This window comes from Prionailurus bengalensis, chromosome B4, assembly GCF_016509475.1.
Source record: "Prionailurus bengalensis isolate Pbe53 chromosome B4, Fcat_Pben_1.1_paternal_pri, whole genome shotgun sequence".
Classification (NCBI taxonomy): Eukaryota; Metazoa; Chordata; class Mammalia; order Carnivora; family Felidae; genus Prionailurus; species Prionailurus bengalensis.
The window spans coordinates 64,401,086-64,420,510 of NC_057358.1; the positions used below are offsets into that span (position 1 = coordinate 64,401,086).

General features: G+C 37.9%; 1 protein-coding gene across 3 annotated transcripts in view; it reads left to right on the forward strand.

Annotated features, from left to right (window-relative positions):
* The window catches only part of BICD1 (BICD cargo adaptor 1), a 246,732-nt gene that overhangs the window by 198,877 nt on the left and 28,430 nt on the right, over nucleotides 1-19,425 (forward strand). For 2 of the 3 annotated variants that reach the window (XM_043562942.1, XM_043562943.1), the window contains exons 5-7: nucleotides 2,427-3,521; nucleotides 8,126-8,277; nucleotides 10,881-11,088. In XM_043562942.1, the coding sequence (XP_043418877.1) occupies nucleotides 2,427-3,521; nucleotides 8,126-8,277; nucleotides 10,881-11,088 (1,455 nt within the window). Of the gene's footprint in view, nucleotides 1-2,426; nucleotides 3,522-8,125; nucleotides 8,278-10,880; nucleotides 11,199-12,167; nucleotides 12,362-19,425 lie in introns of all 3 variants that reach the window. The other variant, XM_043562944.1, reaches the window with a different exon arrangement.

Sequence of the window (19,425 nt, forward strand, 5' to 3'; positions counted from 1 at the left end):
TTATTATGTAATGATTTTGTATATTGAAGCAGCAAAGTTTATACCTTACACATTGTTCACAGTTAATGTACCAGTCATCAAAATTCAAACTGTGTTTTGGGGGACTGGTGTTTTAACTAACTATGGTCACTGAAATTAATACATATTAGAACCTTAAGTGAAGACTCTCTATATATGATAATAATATGAAGGATATCAAGTATCACAAAGAATCATAAAAATATTACTCTACTGTATTACAAATTTATAGATAGCTATGGATCTCCTAAAATAATATGCTGATATAATATTAATTATAGTTTAATAATTGATATTATCATGTTATTATAATAATAATTTTATTTAACCCCTAGGAATTTAGAAGTTTGGAGGGATATAATGTATGATTCAGGAAAATTTTAAAGTTCAAATTGATAAATTACTTTAGTTATAAAAACATTCAACATCAAGCTGTTATCTTTAAATAATATTTAAATATTTAAATAATAATATCAATATATTAGTAATATCAATATATTGATACTGTATTTATAGAATATATTATATTATGTGTTATATTATTATGTTATATATTAGTATAATATCAAATATTAACAATATCAATATTTGCTTATTAAAAACACATTTATGTCATAATCACATAAAAACTTTTAATTCATAATGATTACCTGAATTGAGGGAAGAAAATGTTCTTTTAAATATATATATTTAACACAACTATGTATTTAAATATATATATATATATATACTTTTTGTTTTTTAATTTTTTAGTGTTTATTCATGTTTGAGAGACACAGAGAGACACGACGCATGAGGGGGGGGATAGAGAGAGAGAGAGGGAGACACAGAATCCAAAGGAGGCTCCAGGTTCTGAGCTGTCAGCACAGAGCCCAACATGGGACTTGAACTCACAAACCATGAGATCATGACCTGAGCTGAAGTCAGGTGCTCAACCGACTGAGCCACCCAGGTGCCCTATATACTTTTAATATTTATTTGTTTTGAGAGAGAAAGAGAGCAGGGGGAGGGGCAGAGACAGAGGGAGAGAGAGAATCCAAATCAGGCTCCATGCTCAGCACAGAGCCTGATGTACGGCTTGAACCCACAAACCGTGAGATCATGACCTGAGCTGAAAGCAAGGGTTAGATGCTTAATTGACTGAGCCACTGAGGCACCCCCAGGAAATGCTTTTTAAAATTCTCCTATTATAGGGGTGCTTGGTGGCTCAGTTGGCTAAGCATCTGCCTCTTGGTCTCAGCTCAGGTTTTTGGAGTTCGAACCCCACGTTGTGCTGTGCTGACAGTATGGAGCCTGCTTCAGATTCTCTCTCCCTCGTTCTCTGCCACTCCACCCCTCTCAAAACAAATAAATAAACTTAAAAAATTCTCCTATTATAATTTCTTATAAACTTATGCTTTTTTAAAAAAAAATTAACGTTTATTTATTTTTGAGACAGAGGGAGACAAAGAGACAGTGCACGAGTGGGGGAGGGGCAGAAAGAGAGGGAGACACAGAATCCAAAGCAGGCTCCAGGCCCCAAGCTGTCAGCACAAAGCCCAACGTGGGGCTTGAACTCACAAACTGTGAGATCATGACCTGAGCACAAGTTGGATGCTTAACCAATTGAGCCACTTGGGTGCCTTTTTATAAACTTATGTTTAATGAGACAGTATTTTACATTGAGATTAGAATTTTTTTAATATACAATAATACTACCTATGTAATAACAAAACTGTCATGTTAATCAAATATATTGCTAATTTTTAAAATTCCTGTTTGGACTGAAGGAATTGAAATGGTTTATAAATTGTTCTTTTAGCCCTAAAACTCTGTGTTTTTATATTAAAATCTATCAAATTTTGAGCATGTCTGTTTTGGAGATCAAATGATTATTTTTTATTTTAAGGGGATGGTTAGTGCTCCCAGCATTATTTAGTAAGTTAAAGCCTTAGGTGTTAAATCTGATTTTTGGTTGAGCTCTCAGAAGGAAAGGATGATTCATAGGCACCTTGAGACAGTCACTTATCCCACATGAACTAAGGAGCATATATTCTCCAAGGCTCTGAAAATAAAGACAGTGCTAAGTACCATCTCTTGAAGTCATGTTGTGTTTTCTGCAAGATGTTAAGATAAAAATAAGATTGTTTGGATAACATTCAGGTTTCATGAGTGTATGTGTATAATGCATGAGAATTTGGATGAGTAAATATGCATAGCATAATTCTTTTAAAATGATGTACTTTTAGACTGATTGACTTACCAGAACTGCTGAAATAAGAAAACACACTCCAATTTAATTTGCAATAATGGGGACATTGGCTCTTCTACAGTTATTTTAAATGTATACATGCCTGACTGTGAATGGATCAAGTGCGTCATTGGCATTGCACTGAAATCATTCAGACACTTTTTTTTTGCCATCACAGGTAGAGCGGGAAAAGGCCATTCTTCTGGCCAATCTCCAGGAGTCACAGACGCAGCTGGAACACACGAAGGGGGCGCTGACAGAGCAGCACGAACGGGTGCACCGGCTAACAGAACACGTTAATGCCATGAGAGGCCTACAGAGCAGCAAAGAACTCAAGGCTGAGCTGGATGGGGAGAAGGGCCGGGACTCAGCGGAGGAGGCCCATGACTATGAGGTGGACATCAATGGCTTAGAGATCCTTGAATGCAAGTATAGGGTGGCAGTAACTGAGGTGATTGATTTGAAAGCTGAAATTAAGGCCTTAAAGGAGAAATATAATAAATCTGTAGAAAACTATACTGATGAGAAAGCCAAGTATGAGAGTAAGATCCAAATGTATGATGAGCAGGTTACAAGTCTTGAAAAGACCACCAAGGAGAGTGGAGAGAAGATGGCCCACATGGAGAAGGAGTTGCAAAAGATGACCAGCATAGCCAACGAAAATCACAATACCCTTAATACAGCCCAGGATGAGCTGGTGACATTTAGTGAGGAGCTAGCCCAGCTTTACCACCACGTATGTCTGTGTAATAACGAAACCCCCAACAGGGTCATGCTGGACTATTATAGGCAAAGCAGAGTCACTCGTAGTGGCAGCCTGAAAGGGCCTGATGATCCCAGGGGACTTTTGTCTCCACGATTAGCCAGGCGGGGTGTGTCATCCCCAGTAGAAACAAGGACCTCATCTGAACCAGTTTCAAAAGAAAACACAGAGGCCAGCAAAGAACCAAGTCCAACCAAGACCCCCACAATCTCTCCTGTTATTACTGCCCCACCATCATCTCCAGTATTGGATACAAGTGACATCCGCAAAGAGCCAATGAATATATACAACCTTAATGCCATAATCCGGGACCAAATCAAACATCTGCAGAAAGCTGTGGACCGGTCCTTGCAACTGTCTCGTCAAAGAGCAGCAGCACGGGAGCTGGCCCCCATGATTGATAAAGACAAGGAAGCCTTAATGGAAGAGATCCTCAAGCTCAAATCCCTGCTGAGCACCAAACGGGAGCAGATTGCCACACTGAGAGCAGTACTGAAAGCCAACAAACAGGTGATCTCATTCACACGCTAGCCAACGCTTTCTTAACTAGTTAATTCTTTAATGGTTTTAGTGTCCGTTATCATCAGGGTGAGAGTTCAGATTCCTGGTCAGCAGAGTAATAAATCAAACTACGTCTCAGTGCCAGATCAGAATGTAATAATTATTTTTCAGTGAGTGAGTAGATGATACAGGAGAGTAGCTATGCCCCTCTAGGGGAGATCGAGGAGAGGAAGTTAAAGCAGGATCCAAGAGGAAGATCTAGTTGCAGATGTAGAAAGGCAATTCAGGCAGTACTTAGCTGGAGTCCAGCAGTCACTGAGTATGGAAACAGGAGATGGAGGGGGGTTGAATGGGCTGGCATGGCAGCATATACCAGGGAGACACTCTGGCAAGCCCCAGAGCGAGCAGAGGGGAGCCCTCTAGAGAGAGATATAGAATGTCTACGAGCTCTGCCAGTGACCACGTATCTGAAATTTAGGTTCAGTTGCGATGTTAATTCATCACCTAGCTTAAGCTGTGGAAAGTTTTTCCTAAGCATAGATCTTGTCCTTCTGGAATAAGCAGGAATGCTACAACATGACCCTACCTAATTCCTAGATCTTCTCTGTGACTGAATTTGTTTTCCACCCTTGAGTTTTACCTGGGTGAGAATGCTGTGAAATATAGATGGGAAAATATTTTTAACCTCTGTTTAGTCTCTCTGGAACATAAACCTTAAAAGATACATTTGAGAAGGGTGCTGATAAAGGGTGTTGATAAAGGGAAAGCATCAGATGCCTTCTTGCAAATGTAGGCAGTGCTGGTGTTGGGGGGTGAGGGTTAATTTCAGATGCAATGCTCCTTCTCCTTTTACCCTCATATGAGGGAAGCCACACCAATATTGTGTCATCCACAGTACAGTTTTGTAGCGTCTTTGTCTTTAGTTCCCATAAATCCCCTGATATAATTGGGAGGTCTGTCCCACAAGCACTAATTTCTTTGCACTGTAAACATGTTTTATATAAATCTAAGGACAAATTAGGACCTTCTTTTGTGCCATCACTTCAAGGAAATAGAAGAGATTAGGATGAGTAAAGAATTTGCGAGAGATCTGACTCCAATTTGAGGTCAGAATGAAAGAATTTGTGGGGCGCCTGGGTGGCTCAGTTGGTTAAGTGTCCGACTCGTGGTTTTGGCTCAGGTCATGATCTCATGGTTTCTGAGTTCGAGCCCCTGTCAGTGCAGAGCCTGCTTGGGATTCTCTCTCTGTCCCTCTCTCTCTGCTTTTCCCCTGCTCTATCTCTCTCTCAAAAATAAGTAAGTAAAAACTTAAAAAAAAAATAATTTGCTACCATAAACTACTACAATCCAAAGACCCAGTTATTTAGAGTAATCATAACAAACCAATACCATATCACTAAAAACCACATTAGATAAGGCTTAGACATATCCTGGGCATTCTTGCTCAAGCCACTCAAATAGCATCTCTGACTTCTTCCTGAAGGTTGAATATGAACAACCTAGAAATCTAGATCTATAAGTGACAAGATGCTTAAATGATGCAGGAGTATAGATAGGCATGGTTGATAAGCCATGAAAGACTAATTTGTGAATGAGCATTCATTTATTACATAGTTCAAGGCAGGTGGTAGATAATGATGCCAATTAAGTGACCAAGTAATCTAGTAGGAGTTCAACACATGCCTGTTAACTGTTTGCAGAGTAGGACGTGTCATTGAGAGGTATAAACAGTATCATAGGAATTCAGGGCAATACAGGAATACAAAGCATTCCTGGCTAAATTTTTATTTTCTCAGTGGTTTGTGGTACCATTTGCATTACACTAGCGTCACAAACCGTATGGTCTCAGTAAATAAAATGAAAACACATTTCTAGCCATGCATTTAGTTTACATTTTAATGATGTTGGCCCTATCGCTATGATGCTTATGTGCCATAAATAACTTCAGATGTCTGCAGATGACATCCATTATGTTTAGACATTGTGGAATGTTCACTATTAAGACTAAGGTAAGAATTCTGTCATAAAGGGAAAAGGGGGAATCTTCTTGTTTTAAAAATAGACATTCTGCGTTCTCTATGAATTTTTTCATAGACTTCAGGTTTTTCTGTATGCAGTGTCTTCTGAAATATGCAAATGTTTATGAAATAGCATCTGTGTACTAAACTGTGCTAGATGCTAAACATTCAAAGAAGAGTGATACATGGTCCCTGCCCTTCAGAATAGGACTCACAAACTGGTGAGAATGTTGGGAAAGAAACAGATCATTACAGTTTGATATTATACATGCTGTAATAGAAGTTATGGAAACATTGCCGAGGAAGCAATTGATGTTTCCTAAAGGAGTTAGGAAAAAAAAGAAGACTTCATGGAAGCAGTTTTACTTAAGTTTGTTGTTAAAGGATAAGGAGTTGTTTTCCAGGAGAGGAAGAAACAATTCCAAGCAGAAAGAATAGTAGGTAGAAAGTCAAAGAATAGAATGATATATTCAGGGAATGGTTGTGAAGATGTCTGTGGCTGGAAGCAAGATTTTTTATTTACAAAGTTAAGTTAGGGAGCATGGAGAATGTAGCAAATGCAGACATCAGCAAATCTACTCATGGGCTGAAGATACTTAGAGTTTCTAACTTCTGAAAAGGCTTTGTGCAGTCTGGACCAACAAGTCTACAAACAGAACTGAGTCTTTGGGGGCATTTCTCACAAATAATAAATGAGTTTGTGCTTCTATTTCAGATCTTGCTCTTCTGTTATTCCCTTCTCTCCTCCCCTTGGATAACTGACCATTTGGCTTCATATGCTTACCAATTTGTTACACCTACATTTTCACAACTTAAGCTTAACGGTTCTATATGGATATATGTATAAATTAAAAAAAAATTAAACTGCCATTTTTCTCCCCAGATCAATTTCTGCATTCTGGATAATTTTCTGAATCGGTAGTATTTCTGAAGATTCCATTGAGTTATAGCTACAGAATACGCTAAAATATTTTATCAGTAAATTCTCATTTTAATCTGAATTTAAATTCAATTAAAACCTATAAGAAGCTACTTTGGAATCAAGACATTAACAAGTTACTCTATCCTAACATTGTTTTAAGTATAAAAAGAATCCAGGTATCTCGATAGAAGTTGGCACTTTGCATAAGAAAGTTCAAGCTGTCCATTTTAAGCACAAAAGGAAATGTTAAAAACCAGGAACATCCCATTAGCAATGGATTTTTCTTCATTAGTAGTGGATTTTTTCATTAGTATTGAGTATTTTTACACACTCTGAAAAGCTGTGGTTAACAGTTTGTTTAAAATGGTTTGTTTTCGGGGTGCCTGGGTGTCTCACTCAGTTAAGCATCCGACTTCGGCTCAGGTCATGATCTTGCGGTTTGTGAGTTCAAGCCCCGCATGGGGTTCTGTGCTGACAGCTCAGAGCCTGGAGCCTGCTTCAGATTCTGTGTCTTCCTCTATCTCTCTGCCTCTCCCTTGCTCATGCTCTGTCACTTTCTGCCTCAAAAATAAATAAAACATTAAAAAAAATTTTTTTTAAATGGTATGTTTTCTGTTTGGCTTCAATATATATACACCATGTGCTGTGCATCAAACAGGCAGTCCCTGAATACACATTGATTTCATGCATTGATTCAGTTAACATTTTTCTTTCTTCTTACAGTGTGTCAAGCTAGTTTTCAGTTTGAAACGCTGTTAATTCCAAAAGATTCAGAAATGCCCAAATTCTAAGTTCAAAGGGATATTTTAATTCATTCAAACATTTTGGAATTTCTCCTTTTTATGGAAATTGTGAAGAATTAAATTAGACTATAATTTATTGTTTTGAAGTTGTATGCAAAGGCAGGAAGTAATCGGTTCCTTGTGAATTCTTTTCCTTACACATGTAATATGGATTTATAGTTTATTGTGTACTCATACTATAAATTGCAATGGCCTGTGTCTTTTATTCTATGTTTTAGGCCCCTAGAGCACAGGGGCAAGAATATTTGCATTCTGTTATATTTCTTTTTCTTTTTTACTTTTTTTTAACATTTATTTATTTTTGAAAGAGCACAAGTGGGGGAGGAACAGAGAGAGAGGGAGACACAGAATCTGAAGCAGCCTCCAGGCTCCAAGTTGTCAGCACAGAGCCCAACATGGGGCTCAAACTCACGATCCATGAGATCATGACCTGAGCTGAAGCCGGACATTTTACTGACAGAGCCACCCAGGCGCCCCGCATTCTGTTGTATTTCATTTGGAACCTGTGCTTCTTTACTGCCTTCTCCTTGATAAAATCCTTCTTGGATAAAGTTTAATTTTAGCTCCCTTTCTGTCTGAAAAATTGCGGACTCAGGAATTTGCATTAAAATATTTTCTGAACTATGATCATTTCCTTAGCTTCTGATACTCTGGTTCACAGCTGGCTTCCAGGGCGATTTAACCATGTTATGGATTTTAAAGAAAAACTGCCTTATGTCCGTCCAAATACATATATATGTTTATATAAAATTAACCAAACCAATTTCACTTTCCATTTATGAAAGAAAGTCCTAGACCCAGCATGGAAAAATCTGTATGATAGGTTTTCCTGATACGAAAATCCTAAGCGTTGTGATTTTTCTGCTTCAGACAGCTGAGGTGGCTCTAGCTAATCTCAAGAACAAATATGAAAATGAGAAAGCAATGGTGACTGAAACTATGACGAAGCTTAGAAATGAACTGAAGGCTTTGAAAGAAGATGCAGCAACTTTCTCATCCCTGAGAGCAATGTTTGCAACAAGGTAACAGTTTTTTCTTCCAAGATGAGGTGGGGTGCTTGGGAGAAAGACTTTAAAATTCACATTCACATGCACACCTCTTGGTGTGCCATCTAAGGGTGAGGGGTGAAGAAAATACTTGAGATTCCACTCTGACCTAAGGCAAAATGTTGTGTGCTGTTTTCCAGAGCCCTCTACTGGACACACTGGATCAAGCAATTCGTTTACATAGAAGTATTTTTAAATTAATAGATATTTTTCCCTAGAGCTTATGTGCCAAAAAGAATTAGGACCCCCCCCCCAAAAAAAAAGCCTCCGATAATGGGGAGGAAATGTTTTTCTTAAAATTGCTAAATATTGTATTATCACCACTGAAATTTATTTCTGTGACATAAAAGTGCTTATCATTAGTAAGTATTGCATGAGAAAGACATGTTCATGATGAATATAAGTACTCATTATATCAGCTAATTATTTGGACTTTAATACACTATGAATTAAATTATAATTTTTTTTTGTGAGAGAGAGCATGAATGGGGAAGTGGGGCAGGGAGAGAGAGAGAGACAGAGAGACAGAGAGAGAGAGAGAATGAGACAATCTTAAGCAGGCACCACACTGTCAGCACAGAGCTCAACGTGGGTCTTCATCTCATGAACTGTGAGATCATGACCTGAGCTGAAATCAAGAGTCAGACGCTCAACCAACTGACCCATCCAGGCGCTCCTAAATTATAATTTCTAAAATGTAATTGTATTTATCACCAAGTTTTTCACATTGCCATGCTAATTAACTAGACAAATATTAGTGACTACCTCTCCCCACCAGTTTCATTATGAAGTGCTTTGTGTTTAAACTTGAAGTGATTAAGCATGTATGGATTCAAAGGTTTCAAAATCTTGAGATTTTCAATAGTGTCGCCATCCCCTTTTTACTGTCACAATTCAGTGCCAAAACAAAAGCAGTCATGTGTCTTATATAATACACACGTGGTACAAAATTCATAAAGCGTAACTATGGGTTTATTTGCAGATTTAGTAGATAACTTATATGTAGCTGATATAAATGTAAAAAACAAAACAAAACAAAACAAATCCTGGGTTTTATAGGAGCCCTGGAATCTGTCCGGCTTTCTTGCATATGAGGAGAGAAAGGTTTCAAGCTCATACATTGTGATTGACTCTCTCGGTGATGGCCGCTAGAGGGCTAAGTGCTTGGTGAACCACAGAGATGCAGAAGACCTGAATGAGCTGACCTCTGGGTCTGATCCTGGGAGAGTTTGAGGAATAGAGTGGATATATTTATACACCTCTGGCCACCGTGGGGGGCAGGATAGAGAATGGGGATGCTACACAGTGCTCCCCTCTTTGATGAAAGAAATCAGTCAGCATTACATGTAGAATTAAAATATATATATTTCCTCTTTTAAACAGAAGTCAAAATATTTTTAATGGGACATTTATAGTCTTAATCTGGCTTAAATAACCAGAAATTTGTTTTTTTGTTTTGTTTTGTTTTGTTTTTTTAGGTATAGTAACTGCCTTGCTCCCTAGTATTTTTAAAAATATTGTTATCTGACCAATTAAAATAAATCCAGGATGTTAAACCCATCTCGTATTTTACTAAGACGCAATATTTCTTTTGGTATCCCTACTATGCTTCTTGACATTTAAGTTTAACAAAAATGGGACCCACCTGCATTTCAAGTTCTTTCACCTAGAGTCTGTTTTTTCTTTAAAATGCTGCAAGGCTTATCTTAATTTCAAAGTTTGCACGGCACATTTTGGATATCTCCATCAAGTCATTAACTCTCAGCTGGTGCATGAAGAGTATTTGTTGTTATTATGTTAGTGGGTAAGTAAACTCAGAAAAAAAAAACCTGAAAATTGTGTGATCAAGCCTCCCTTCCAAATGTTTGTGTGCTTAGATTTTACTTTTGTTGGGGAAAAAAGATCACTGAGCTTATCTTTTGGCTACAGCACGAGTATCAAAGCCGAAGAAAGATGTTCCCGACAGCCTGCTATATCTGTATCAAACCCTATGCAAATCTTGATTTTCTTTGACATCTATGGCTTTATCTTCTGGTTAAGAAATCTTTGAAAATATTCAGGTTTCTAATTCAGGCAAATCTGCCATATTGAAAACAGTGCAGCTGCAATGGGGACTCAAAGTAAAACCTATAAATACAGATAAAGGAGGAAATGTTTTCTTTATAAACACTATTATTCCTTTGCATGCTACAAGCCTAGTCTATGATAAACCTGTCACATTCCTCTGAAGAAGATCATGTTACACAGTAGAAGAAGCTATTGTAACACATCTAAGATGATGTGAACATTACCTGAAATGTTACAGTTCACTCTTCTGCCACCATGGAGCAGCCTCCATAATAACTCTGTCACTGGGGTTTAAGATGTCATCCATTAAGAGTGTCCCCATATGCACTCCATGGTATGGAAGAACCATCAGTTCTTGAACCTTCTCCAGTTTTCCACTGTAATAGGTTACCTCCATTCTGCTCAGGGAAGACCAGTGTTCTAAATCTAAATTCCAGTGAAATTCTCAACTCAAGTTCCACATTTAGTATCCCCAAGATTTTCTCCTGACCACTTTTTTGTTTGGGTTCTAGATGTGATGAGTATGTCACACAGTTGGATGAGATGCAGAGACAGTTAGCAGCCGCAGAGGATGAGAAGAAGACTCTAAACACTTTGTTACGAATGGCTATCCAGCAAAAACTCGCCCTGACCCAGCGGCTGGAGGACTTAGAGTTTGACCATGAGCAGTCCCGACGCAGCAAAGGCAAACTTGGAAAGAGCAAGATCGGCAGCCCTAAAGTAAGTGGGGAGGCATCAGTCACCGTGCCCACCATAGACACTTACCTCCTGCATAGTCAGGGCCCACAGACACCCAACATTCGGGTCAGCAGTGGCACTCAGAGGAAAAGGTATGCATGCAGCGATCTTCATAGTATGGTGCAGAGGCCAGATTTTTAGTTAACTGCAAAAATTAATGTGCTCTTATTGTGGAGGATGGAGGAAGGGAAGGAAGAGAAAAACTGGGAGTGGGTGTATAAATGGGCCTTGCTTGGCCCTTCCAAATCAAATCCTTTTGATAATCGTGTTTATTTGTTCCTTTCTGTCCCCCATGCCCCACGTCTTGATTAACCATAATATAATTTTTGAGTATCTGTCAACATTTTTGCTGTTCTTTGTATGCATAAATTTGCCTCTCCCTTACCTCCAACCTAAAAATTGATAGACAAAAAAAGGTGGATATTAAGAATGAAGCTGCGTTTTACGTGACATTTAAAAGTCATTGTACCTCTGGTAATGGTGCTAGTTACCAGCTTCTCTTTAATGCGGCAAGGATATGAATATGTTTTTTTAGGGAAGCTTGTCCACATTACCAAATCTGACAACTGACTCAAAGGAGATGTCTATATTTAGGTAAATGGAATTGATTGTGTGTAGTCTTTTCCTTAAAAGCAGGTTGTTGTGCCTTTTCATTTCGTATGTGAATGTTGCTCAAAGAAATCATTTGCAAGGTTATTAGTGGCTTGATTTGGTGACCTTTTTACAGAGTCCTGGATGTTGAATTACTTACCCTGTATTTTCAGTTAATGGTAAAATTTGTATTTTAGGAATTTTCAGTAAAGTATCAAATAATATAAATATTTTCTATTTGCGGTTCAAACTGACTAACGATAATAAATTTCTTTTCCAGTATCCAGTACAGTTTCCAAATAGGGTTGTATCCTGGTATGGAAACTAAGCAATAAGCAAAAATCTTGACTTACATGTTTTAAAAAAATTAAATGCCAATGTAAATAATGTTGTCACTGGTGAGGCTTTGAAAGGTAATTAAAGTAAAACTTTTTTGTTTCCTATATGTATTTTCTTGGATCTCCTGCAAGACAATTTTCACCTTCCCTTTGTGATCAGAGCCGTCCCAGGACTTCAGGGGCTACCTACCTACAGAATTTATTAAGAGTTCCCCCTGATCCCACCTCCACAGAATCATTTCTTCTGAAGGGCCCCCCTTCCATGAATGAATTCATCCAAGGGCACCGGCTCAGCAAGGAAAAAAGGTTAACCGTGGCTCCACCAGGTAAACATTTTTTCCTTGGGTGCATGTGATGCAGATGATTAGCTGAGTAGACCACTCCCCCTTCCTCCCAACCACTCATGTCCACCCATCCACGGAGTCCAACTTGGACCACAGGTAAATTCCTGCAGCTAACATAAAAATGCCTTTATGCCTAGCTTCCCGTTTCCTCCTTGACTCGGCCAGACGAGCATACCTTAGGAGTCTCCAAGGACTTCCTTTTAACAGCCAATGATGGTAAATGAGAGTTGGAAGGAATGGGATAGGTCAAGGGAACCTAGCAACAGGCGTAATGCAGGGCACACCCCCCGGGTCCTATCTGCAGCGTGGTAGCTCATAGCGATTCCATCTTGATCAAATTTTGTCATTTTGTTCTGATATTTTTTAAGGTAGTTTCAGTCAAGGGAGCTATCTTTATAAAAAGCCTTTGGGGCTAATCTCCTTTTGTAGTGACTCAGAATGTCTCTTCAATCACTATAGAGAAAATAGAAGTAAAATCCGCTAAGGTTTTGCTCCTCTGGAACATTTACATCTTAATGTAATATTCTTGTAGTTTGCAAGCCCTTATTGATTTATGCTTACCAATATGCTCACATTTTATTTTTAGCTTCACTGTTTTGCATTTTTCTTTTTCTTTATAAAAAATTTTTCCTATGAAGAGCTTCCTATGTGACTTCTGGCAAATAAAGTTCAGCCCTCTGAGAAATCCCTGCATGTGAATTATAGGTCAAAGGTGTCATACAGGAAGTCCATGAAACAAAATAAGCCCAAAGGCAGCATAATGGTTAGTTGTCACAGGGAATGAAAAATTAAAACTAATTCAAGTTAGTTGTCAACACGAGCATCTATATTTCTGGCCTCCCTTGAAAGATTCTGAATATCTGATAGCCCGAGGTCAGTGTCCATGTGTGTCAATAACCTGTCAGAGCCTCATACTGGCTGCTGCTTTTATGCACTTTTCCACAGCCCCCTTACTCCCGAGTACTGATACCCAGCCTGCTGCACCCATTTTTGTTATCTTCTGGACCCTACTATAGCCTTTGAGTTTGCCACAGAATTTTTTTTTTTTTAATTCACTTTAGTTGTCTCACCTACCTCATTTACTTGATGTTTACCTTAATTCCTTTTTGGAAACCTCTGCCTTTGGATCTGTAATAATATCCTCATATGATTCACGAATCAGCCTACTGATTGGGATGAAAAGGTGTGGTGTGGAAATTTATAGCACATAATCAACATTCTAAGAATGTTTGAGCAAATGGGTGATGATAACGAGTTGGGAGAGCATATCAGCCAAAATGTATGTCAAAAAACAAAACAAAAACAACAAACAAAAACCTACAACTCTGCCAGGTGTTCTTACTTTCATAGCTCATTTCCTAATATTTCAGACCCCTTTGGAAGGTACCTTGAAGTATCTGTAAATCACCAAAACGATTGTGGTTCATCAGGATATCTAACTTGAATAAAACACTTCAAGTTGTTTTAGTGTTCCAAGTGGATTTAGTAGCACTATCTATTGGAACTTAGGAAAGAAATCCTATGATTAATTAGGAACCCTATTGTATTTGAATTAAAAAGTGACCTATCAGTAAGATTAAAAATTAATAAATATTAACAATAACTGTTTTCATTTTGTGTATGATCATTTGATCCTTATTTACATTAATGTGTATTTATATCATTGTCATTACATTGTCGAAACCATTAACATTACATTGTAAACTTTTCTATGCTACTACCTCAACTATTTTTATTTTTAAAGGTTGTATCATAAATTTTATTTCAGATTTTATTCCTTTAATCTCTACTTCTCCTGTTAACTGCTGGGGTGTTTTTTCATTTTTTGTTATTTTCTGCAGTGCTGCTAGAAATACTCTCATGCATTCAACTTCTCATCGGTTTCGTTTTTTTCTCAAGTGAGATCACTGGGTTACAATGATGAAAATCTTTATGTTTTTTGCTCCGTTTTGATGTTGCTGTCAAAGAGGATAGATCAGTGTACTAAGAGTCTCACAGAATATTTTTCCCTTTTCCACACATTCTGAATGTTTCTAGTTCTTTTTGCACACTGTACCCATCTTGCAACTCTAAGGCTAGTGAGCCTACATGAACGAGAGTAGCATTATGTTTTCTCAAACACTTGAGTTTCAAATAACCAGAAAATGCCGTTGGTCTTAGAAATTATTATTTTATACAAGATTAGAGATGTAAATAATGTGGCATTGAGAATCATCACTAGGCCAGAAAATCATTTTAATCACAACTTACTATATATCGATAAACCTTACATTTTTAACCATTTATTTGAAGTTAAAATAATGGAAGAGGGGAGGGAGTAAAGCTGTTATCATAGCCTAAGGAATTTTCAGTTTATACCACGGGCCCAACCAGATTAGTTCTTAATCAATTTTTAGAGCAACCCAGCAACATTTTTTAAAAAGTTTTGGTTAAATCAATTACTATAAAAAGTGACTAATTACCTATACCAAATTGTAGCTTCAAAAAATATATTAGGGTTATTGACACTATATATTATTTTTCCTAGGCTGAACTGCATTGGGTAAGACATATTAAGTATTATTTATAATGGTTTTACTATATAAAATATGTTCAATAAGCTGAGAAAGGGAAAATATACCATATATATCCAGTCCAATGTTCTCTGTAAGAAGTATTTTAAACCCATGGGAAATAATAGATTTTATTAGTCTTTTTTACTCGTGAGTTTACTATAAGTTACTGATAATTATAAAATTTACTAGCTAGTAACAATATATGTTCATCATTTTAAAAGGACAATTCCCTGTTAACTTATTAGAATGTTTTTTGATAAGTTTTCTGAAATATGTTTTTAATAGGTTGTTGTAGGTGATTATTATTATTCTAATAAGTGGGTTTTCTATTGAGGACCATTGAAGTAATTAAATTAATCAAATCATTTCAGTAGACATACAAAGAGTTTAATTTGTTTTGAAGCCTTTTGTTGAGGAATTATGACAGATATAAATCTCATTTAAAAATTTAAAACACAAAACATAAAATATTATTTACCATATATAAGGTATATTTTCAAATAGATTTTATTTCTTTGAGATGGTCAGGAGAAAACCCATCTTATTCAAGCTACAATTTCTCAGTTTCTGGAGAATCAACTCTAGGATGGGGCACTGATTTTCAAAATTAATAGATTGTTTTGTACTAATTAATTTTCAACATTAATATAACCTTTTGGAGGAAATTTTGGCCTTTGCTTCTGATTTCGGCTGTTTCTGCTGCCTCATCCCCTGAAATTCCAGAGTTTCTGTCCTTAGCTTGTTGACTTTCTTGTTGATGACTTTGTCCTTATCATGGCATACAAAATGTAGTGTCCTCACACATATGGCTACTATCCTTGATGAATTTGAATCCAAAGGGACTCTGCTGTCATCAACAAGTTTACAATCAGGCAGCAGGTGGCGCATCTTTATAAAATCATTAGTTGTTTTATATTATTTATAATATAAATGGTTGTATATTATTTATATAATAATAATAATAACAATAATAACATCTTACTATTTCATCAATACTTACAATCAGTCTACCAGAATATGTGAAAGAAATCCGTGTAACGTATAGGTAAGAGTTGCTATTTCAGTAAAGACTTGACTGCATGATTTGCGCAGGTAAATTAGGTTCCTGAACCCAGTTGAAATGTGTGTATCTGTGTCTGTGTGGAGGCTTCCCCACACCAACCAGCAAATCTCAGACACCATCAGGGTGTGCTACGATTCAACTGAATTCTGACACTGTGTATCCAGAAATAACACTGCATTCCACGGTCCCACAAAACTGCTGCTCCCTGCTTCCCAGACACCAGTTGAAAGGCCAGATTATTACTTGTGCTTCTAACTAACCGGCTATAGATTAGGGGTTCCAATGACTCCCACTTTGGCTTCAGATACCAATCATAAATTAAGTTGTTACCTATATTTCTGACCAAATGAATCAGAGAGACTATGAATCAGAGTTCCCATGACCCCCTCCTCAGGTTCATTAATTTGCTAGAGCAGCTCACAGAACTCAGAGAAATATGTTACTTACTAGATTACCAATTTATTGTAAAAGGATCTAAATCAGGAACAGCCAGATGGAAGAGAGGCATAGAGCAAGGTATGGCAAAGGAACTGGGAGTTCCATGTTTTCTCCCAGAGCACACTGCTGTCCCCAAATCTCCTCAGGCATTCACCAGTTCAGTCCTTTTGGGGTTTTTTGGAGGCATCATTACACAGGCACGGTTGATTAAATCATTGGCCATTGGTGATTGATTCAGCCTCCAGCCCCCTCCCCTCCCCTGAGGTTAGGCCTGGTAGGACTGAAAGTTCCAAACCTCCAATCACATGGCAAGTTCTCGATTCTCCTGGTAACCAGCCTCCATCCTTAGGCAGAGTCCAAAAGTCACTTTATTAACATAACTGGGGACACCATTGTCACTCCCAACACTTAGGAAATTCCAAGGGTTTTTTTTGTTTTGTTTTGTTTTTGTTTTTGTTTTGAGAGCTGTGAACCTGGAACTATGGACAAAGACCAAATAAATCTTTCTTATAAATCACAGTATTGCAACAGGATAAACAAGAAATTTCAAACTTACAAAAGCAAGTTGGAACTCTCTTCTTGAAGTAACAGCCTAAGCAGTTTGCTCTTCGTGCTGCATTTTCCGTTTAGGAGCTTTCTCTTTTGGATGTTTTGCTTTCCCGTATCATTTCACTTCCCTCTGTCCCTCCGCACTTCTCTCTTTCTCTCCCTCTCTCTGACACCATTACTGAACTCGTGTGAGAGAATGGTATTCTTGTGAAATCTGAACATTTTGTATGATGTTTTAGATTTTACCCGTGTTTAAAGCAGCTCACAGAAATGTGTTAACCTTAGATATGCAATCACCCTTTCAGATGTATAGTCAACAATAGACACGAACATGTTCATTAGTGAAAATTTCACTGCATTCAAACATTTATTTGTCTGTCTTTTATATTGCAGTTTATGCTCTTAAGCATGTATCAAAACCATATTTCTTAACTCATTTGCTCACTCACTCATTCATCAGAATGTAACAAAATGTATTGAGCTACCATTATGTGTCAGGCACTTTTCTTGGCTCTTGACATAATATGTTATGTAAGTGAAACACCATCCCTGTGCTTCAAGAAACTCATAGTCTGTAGGGGAGGTAGGTAGGCAAATAAGTAACAGTGTTAATAGGTTTTCCCAGAATAAACAGAGGGTTTAGGGTGTTTAGGAACATTCTCCCAAAAGAAATGCAAGCCCTGGTCGTGAAAGGTGGCTAGATGTTGATGGGCAGATGATAGGGATGCAGGTGTGGGTAATGAGCAGAGCCTCCTAGGAAAGGAGGTCGACCAATACAAAGGCCACGAGGTTGGGAACTAGAAATTGCAGCAGGACTGAGGAGTGATGGGAAATGACACTGGAAGGACAAGCAAGGACTTGAAAACAGACGGCCAGGTTAGTGAGAGTGGACTTTATTCCATTGGCAGAGATGACTGTTTTAAGAATAAGAACAGGTTTTCATTATATACGATTGCCCTGATAAAAGGTGGAGAATGGATTGGATGTGCCAACACCTAAGGTAAAGAAGCAGATACAGTGTCTGAAATTTGCAGATGAGAGGTGGTAGAGACTGGACGTCAAAACTGGAGCAGTGTGAATGTTGACATGTGTCTGAATGTAGAGAAGTCCAGCCATACCCAACAGCTGGTATGTCCTGTGTACCCACAGCCTACTTTAACAGCCTGTCTCCTTCATCCTCCCACATTTTGTAGGTAGAAGGAGCTCAGTGAATGCTATTTGAACTGACTTACTGAACTAACAAACAGCCTCAGTGGCATTTTTTTTTGTTTCCTAAAGCTTATTTTTTCCCTTAGAGGCTTCTCCATTTTTGTGGGTTCCCTTTCCCCATATCAGTATGCTTCCCGCCCCCAACAGGATTTAATTCTTGAAATAGCCAGAGTGAACAGCATTCTTTTGAAACTTGTAACTTTGGGGCGCCTGGGTGGCTCAGTCGGTTGAGCGTCCAACTTCAGCTCAGGTCATGATCTCCCAGTTCATGACTTTGAGCCCCGAGTAGGGCTCTGTGCTGACAGCTGGGAGCCTGCAGCCTACTTCGGATTCTGTGTCCCTCTCTCTCTCTGCCCTTCCCCTGCTCACACTCTGTCTCTCTCTTTCTTTCTCAAAAATAAATAAACATTTAAAAAATTAAAAAAAAAAGCTTGTAATCTTTTGGGCTTGTATTTTCTCTTAACATAGCTTCTATAGAGTTCTTCTTTACAGATGAAAGCTTGGGTGTTTTCTGATGCTGGTCCATGTTGCCCTTACTTTGAATCTGACAAAACAGAAGTTAAATCAAAAATATCAATCCAGGGGCGCCTGGGTGGCTCAGTCGGTTAAGTGTCTGACTCTTGATCTCGGTTCAGGTCATGATGTCACAGTTGGTGAGTCTGAGCCCCATATCAGGCTCTGTACTGACAGTGCAAAGCCTGGTTGGGATTCTCTTCTCTGCATCTCTCTCTGCCCTTCCCCCACTCGCTCTCTCTCTCTCAAAAATAAATATTTAACAAAAATATCAATTCAGAAAGTTACCAATCACATGTCGAAAAATACATGTTTCTGTCTTGCCCCGATGTAATATGCAATTAGAAATTGGTTCAGATTTCCAAATTTCAGTGTATCATGTATGTTGCAGGAGTATTTTTATTTTCTGGGTCAGTCATGCTTCATTTCACAGTGGAAATGTCCGACACCCTCACATTTCTTTTCAGTATTTCTTTCAAGGAGCAATTCCATTTTTATAGGAAATCTTTTACTATAGGATGAATGATCTTGAGTTGGAATGTGCAATGTTAAGAATGCCATCTGGGGGAAGAAAAAAAAAGAATGTCATCTGAGAGATGTGTCTCTTCATTAAATTCCAGTTGAAAATTGAAAAATACCCGATTGAAAACTGAACAATGTAGCTTATTTTTCCCAATAGCTCTATATTTGGTTTGGTTAGAGAAATACCCGTGTATTCT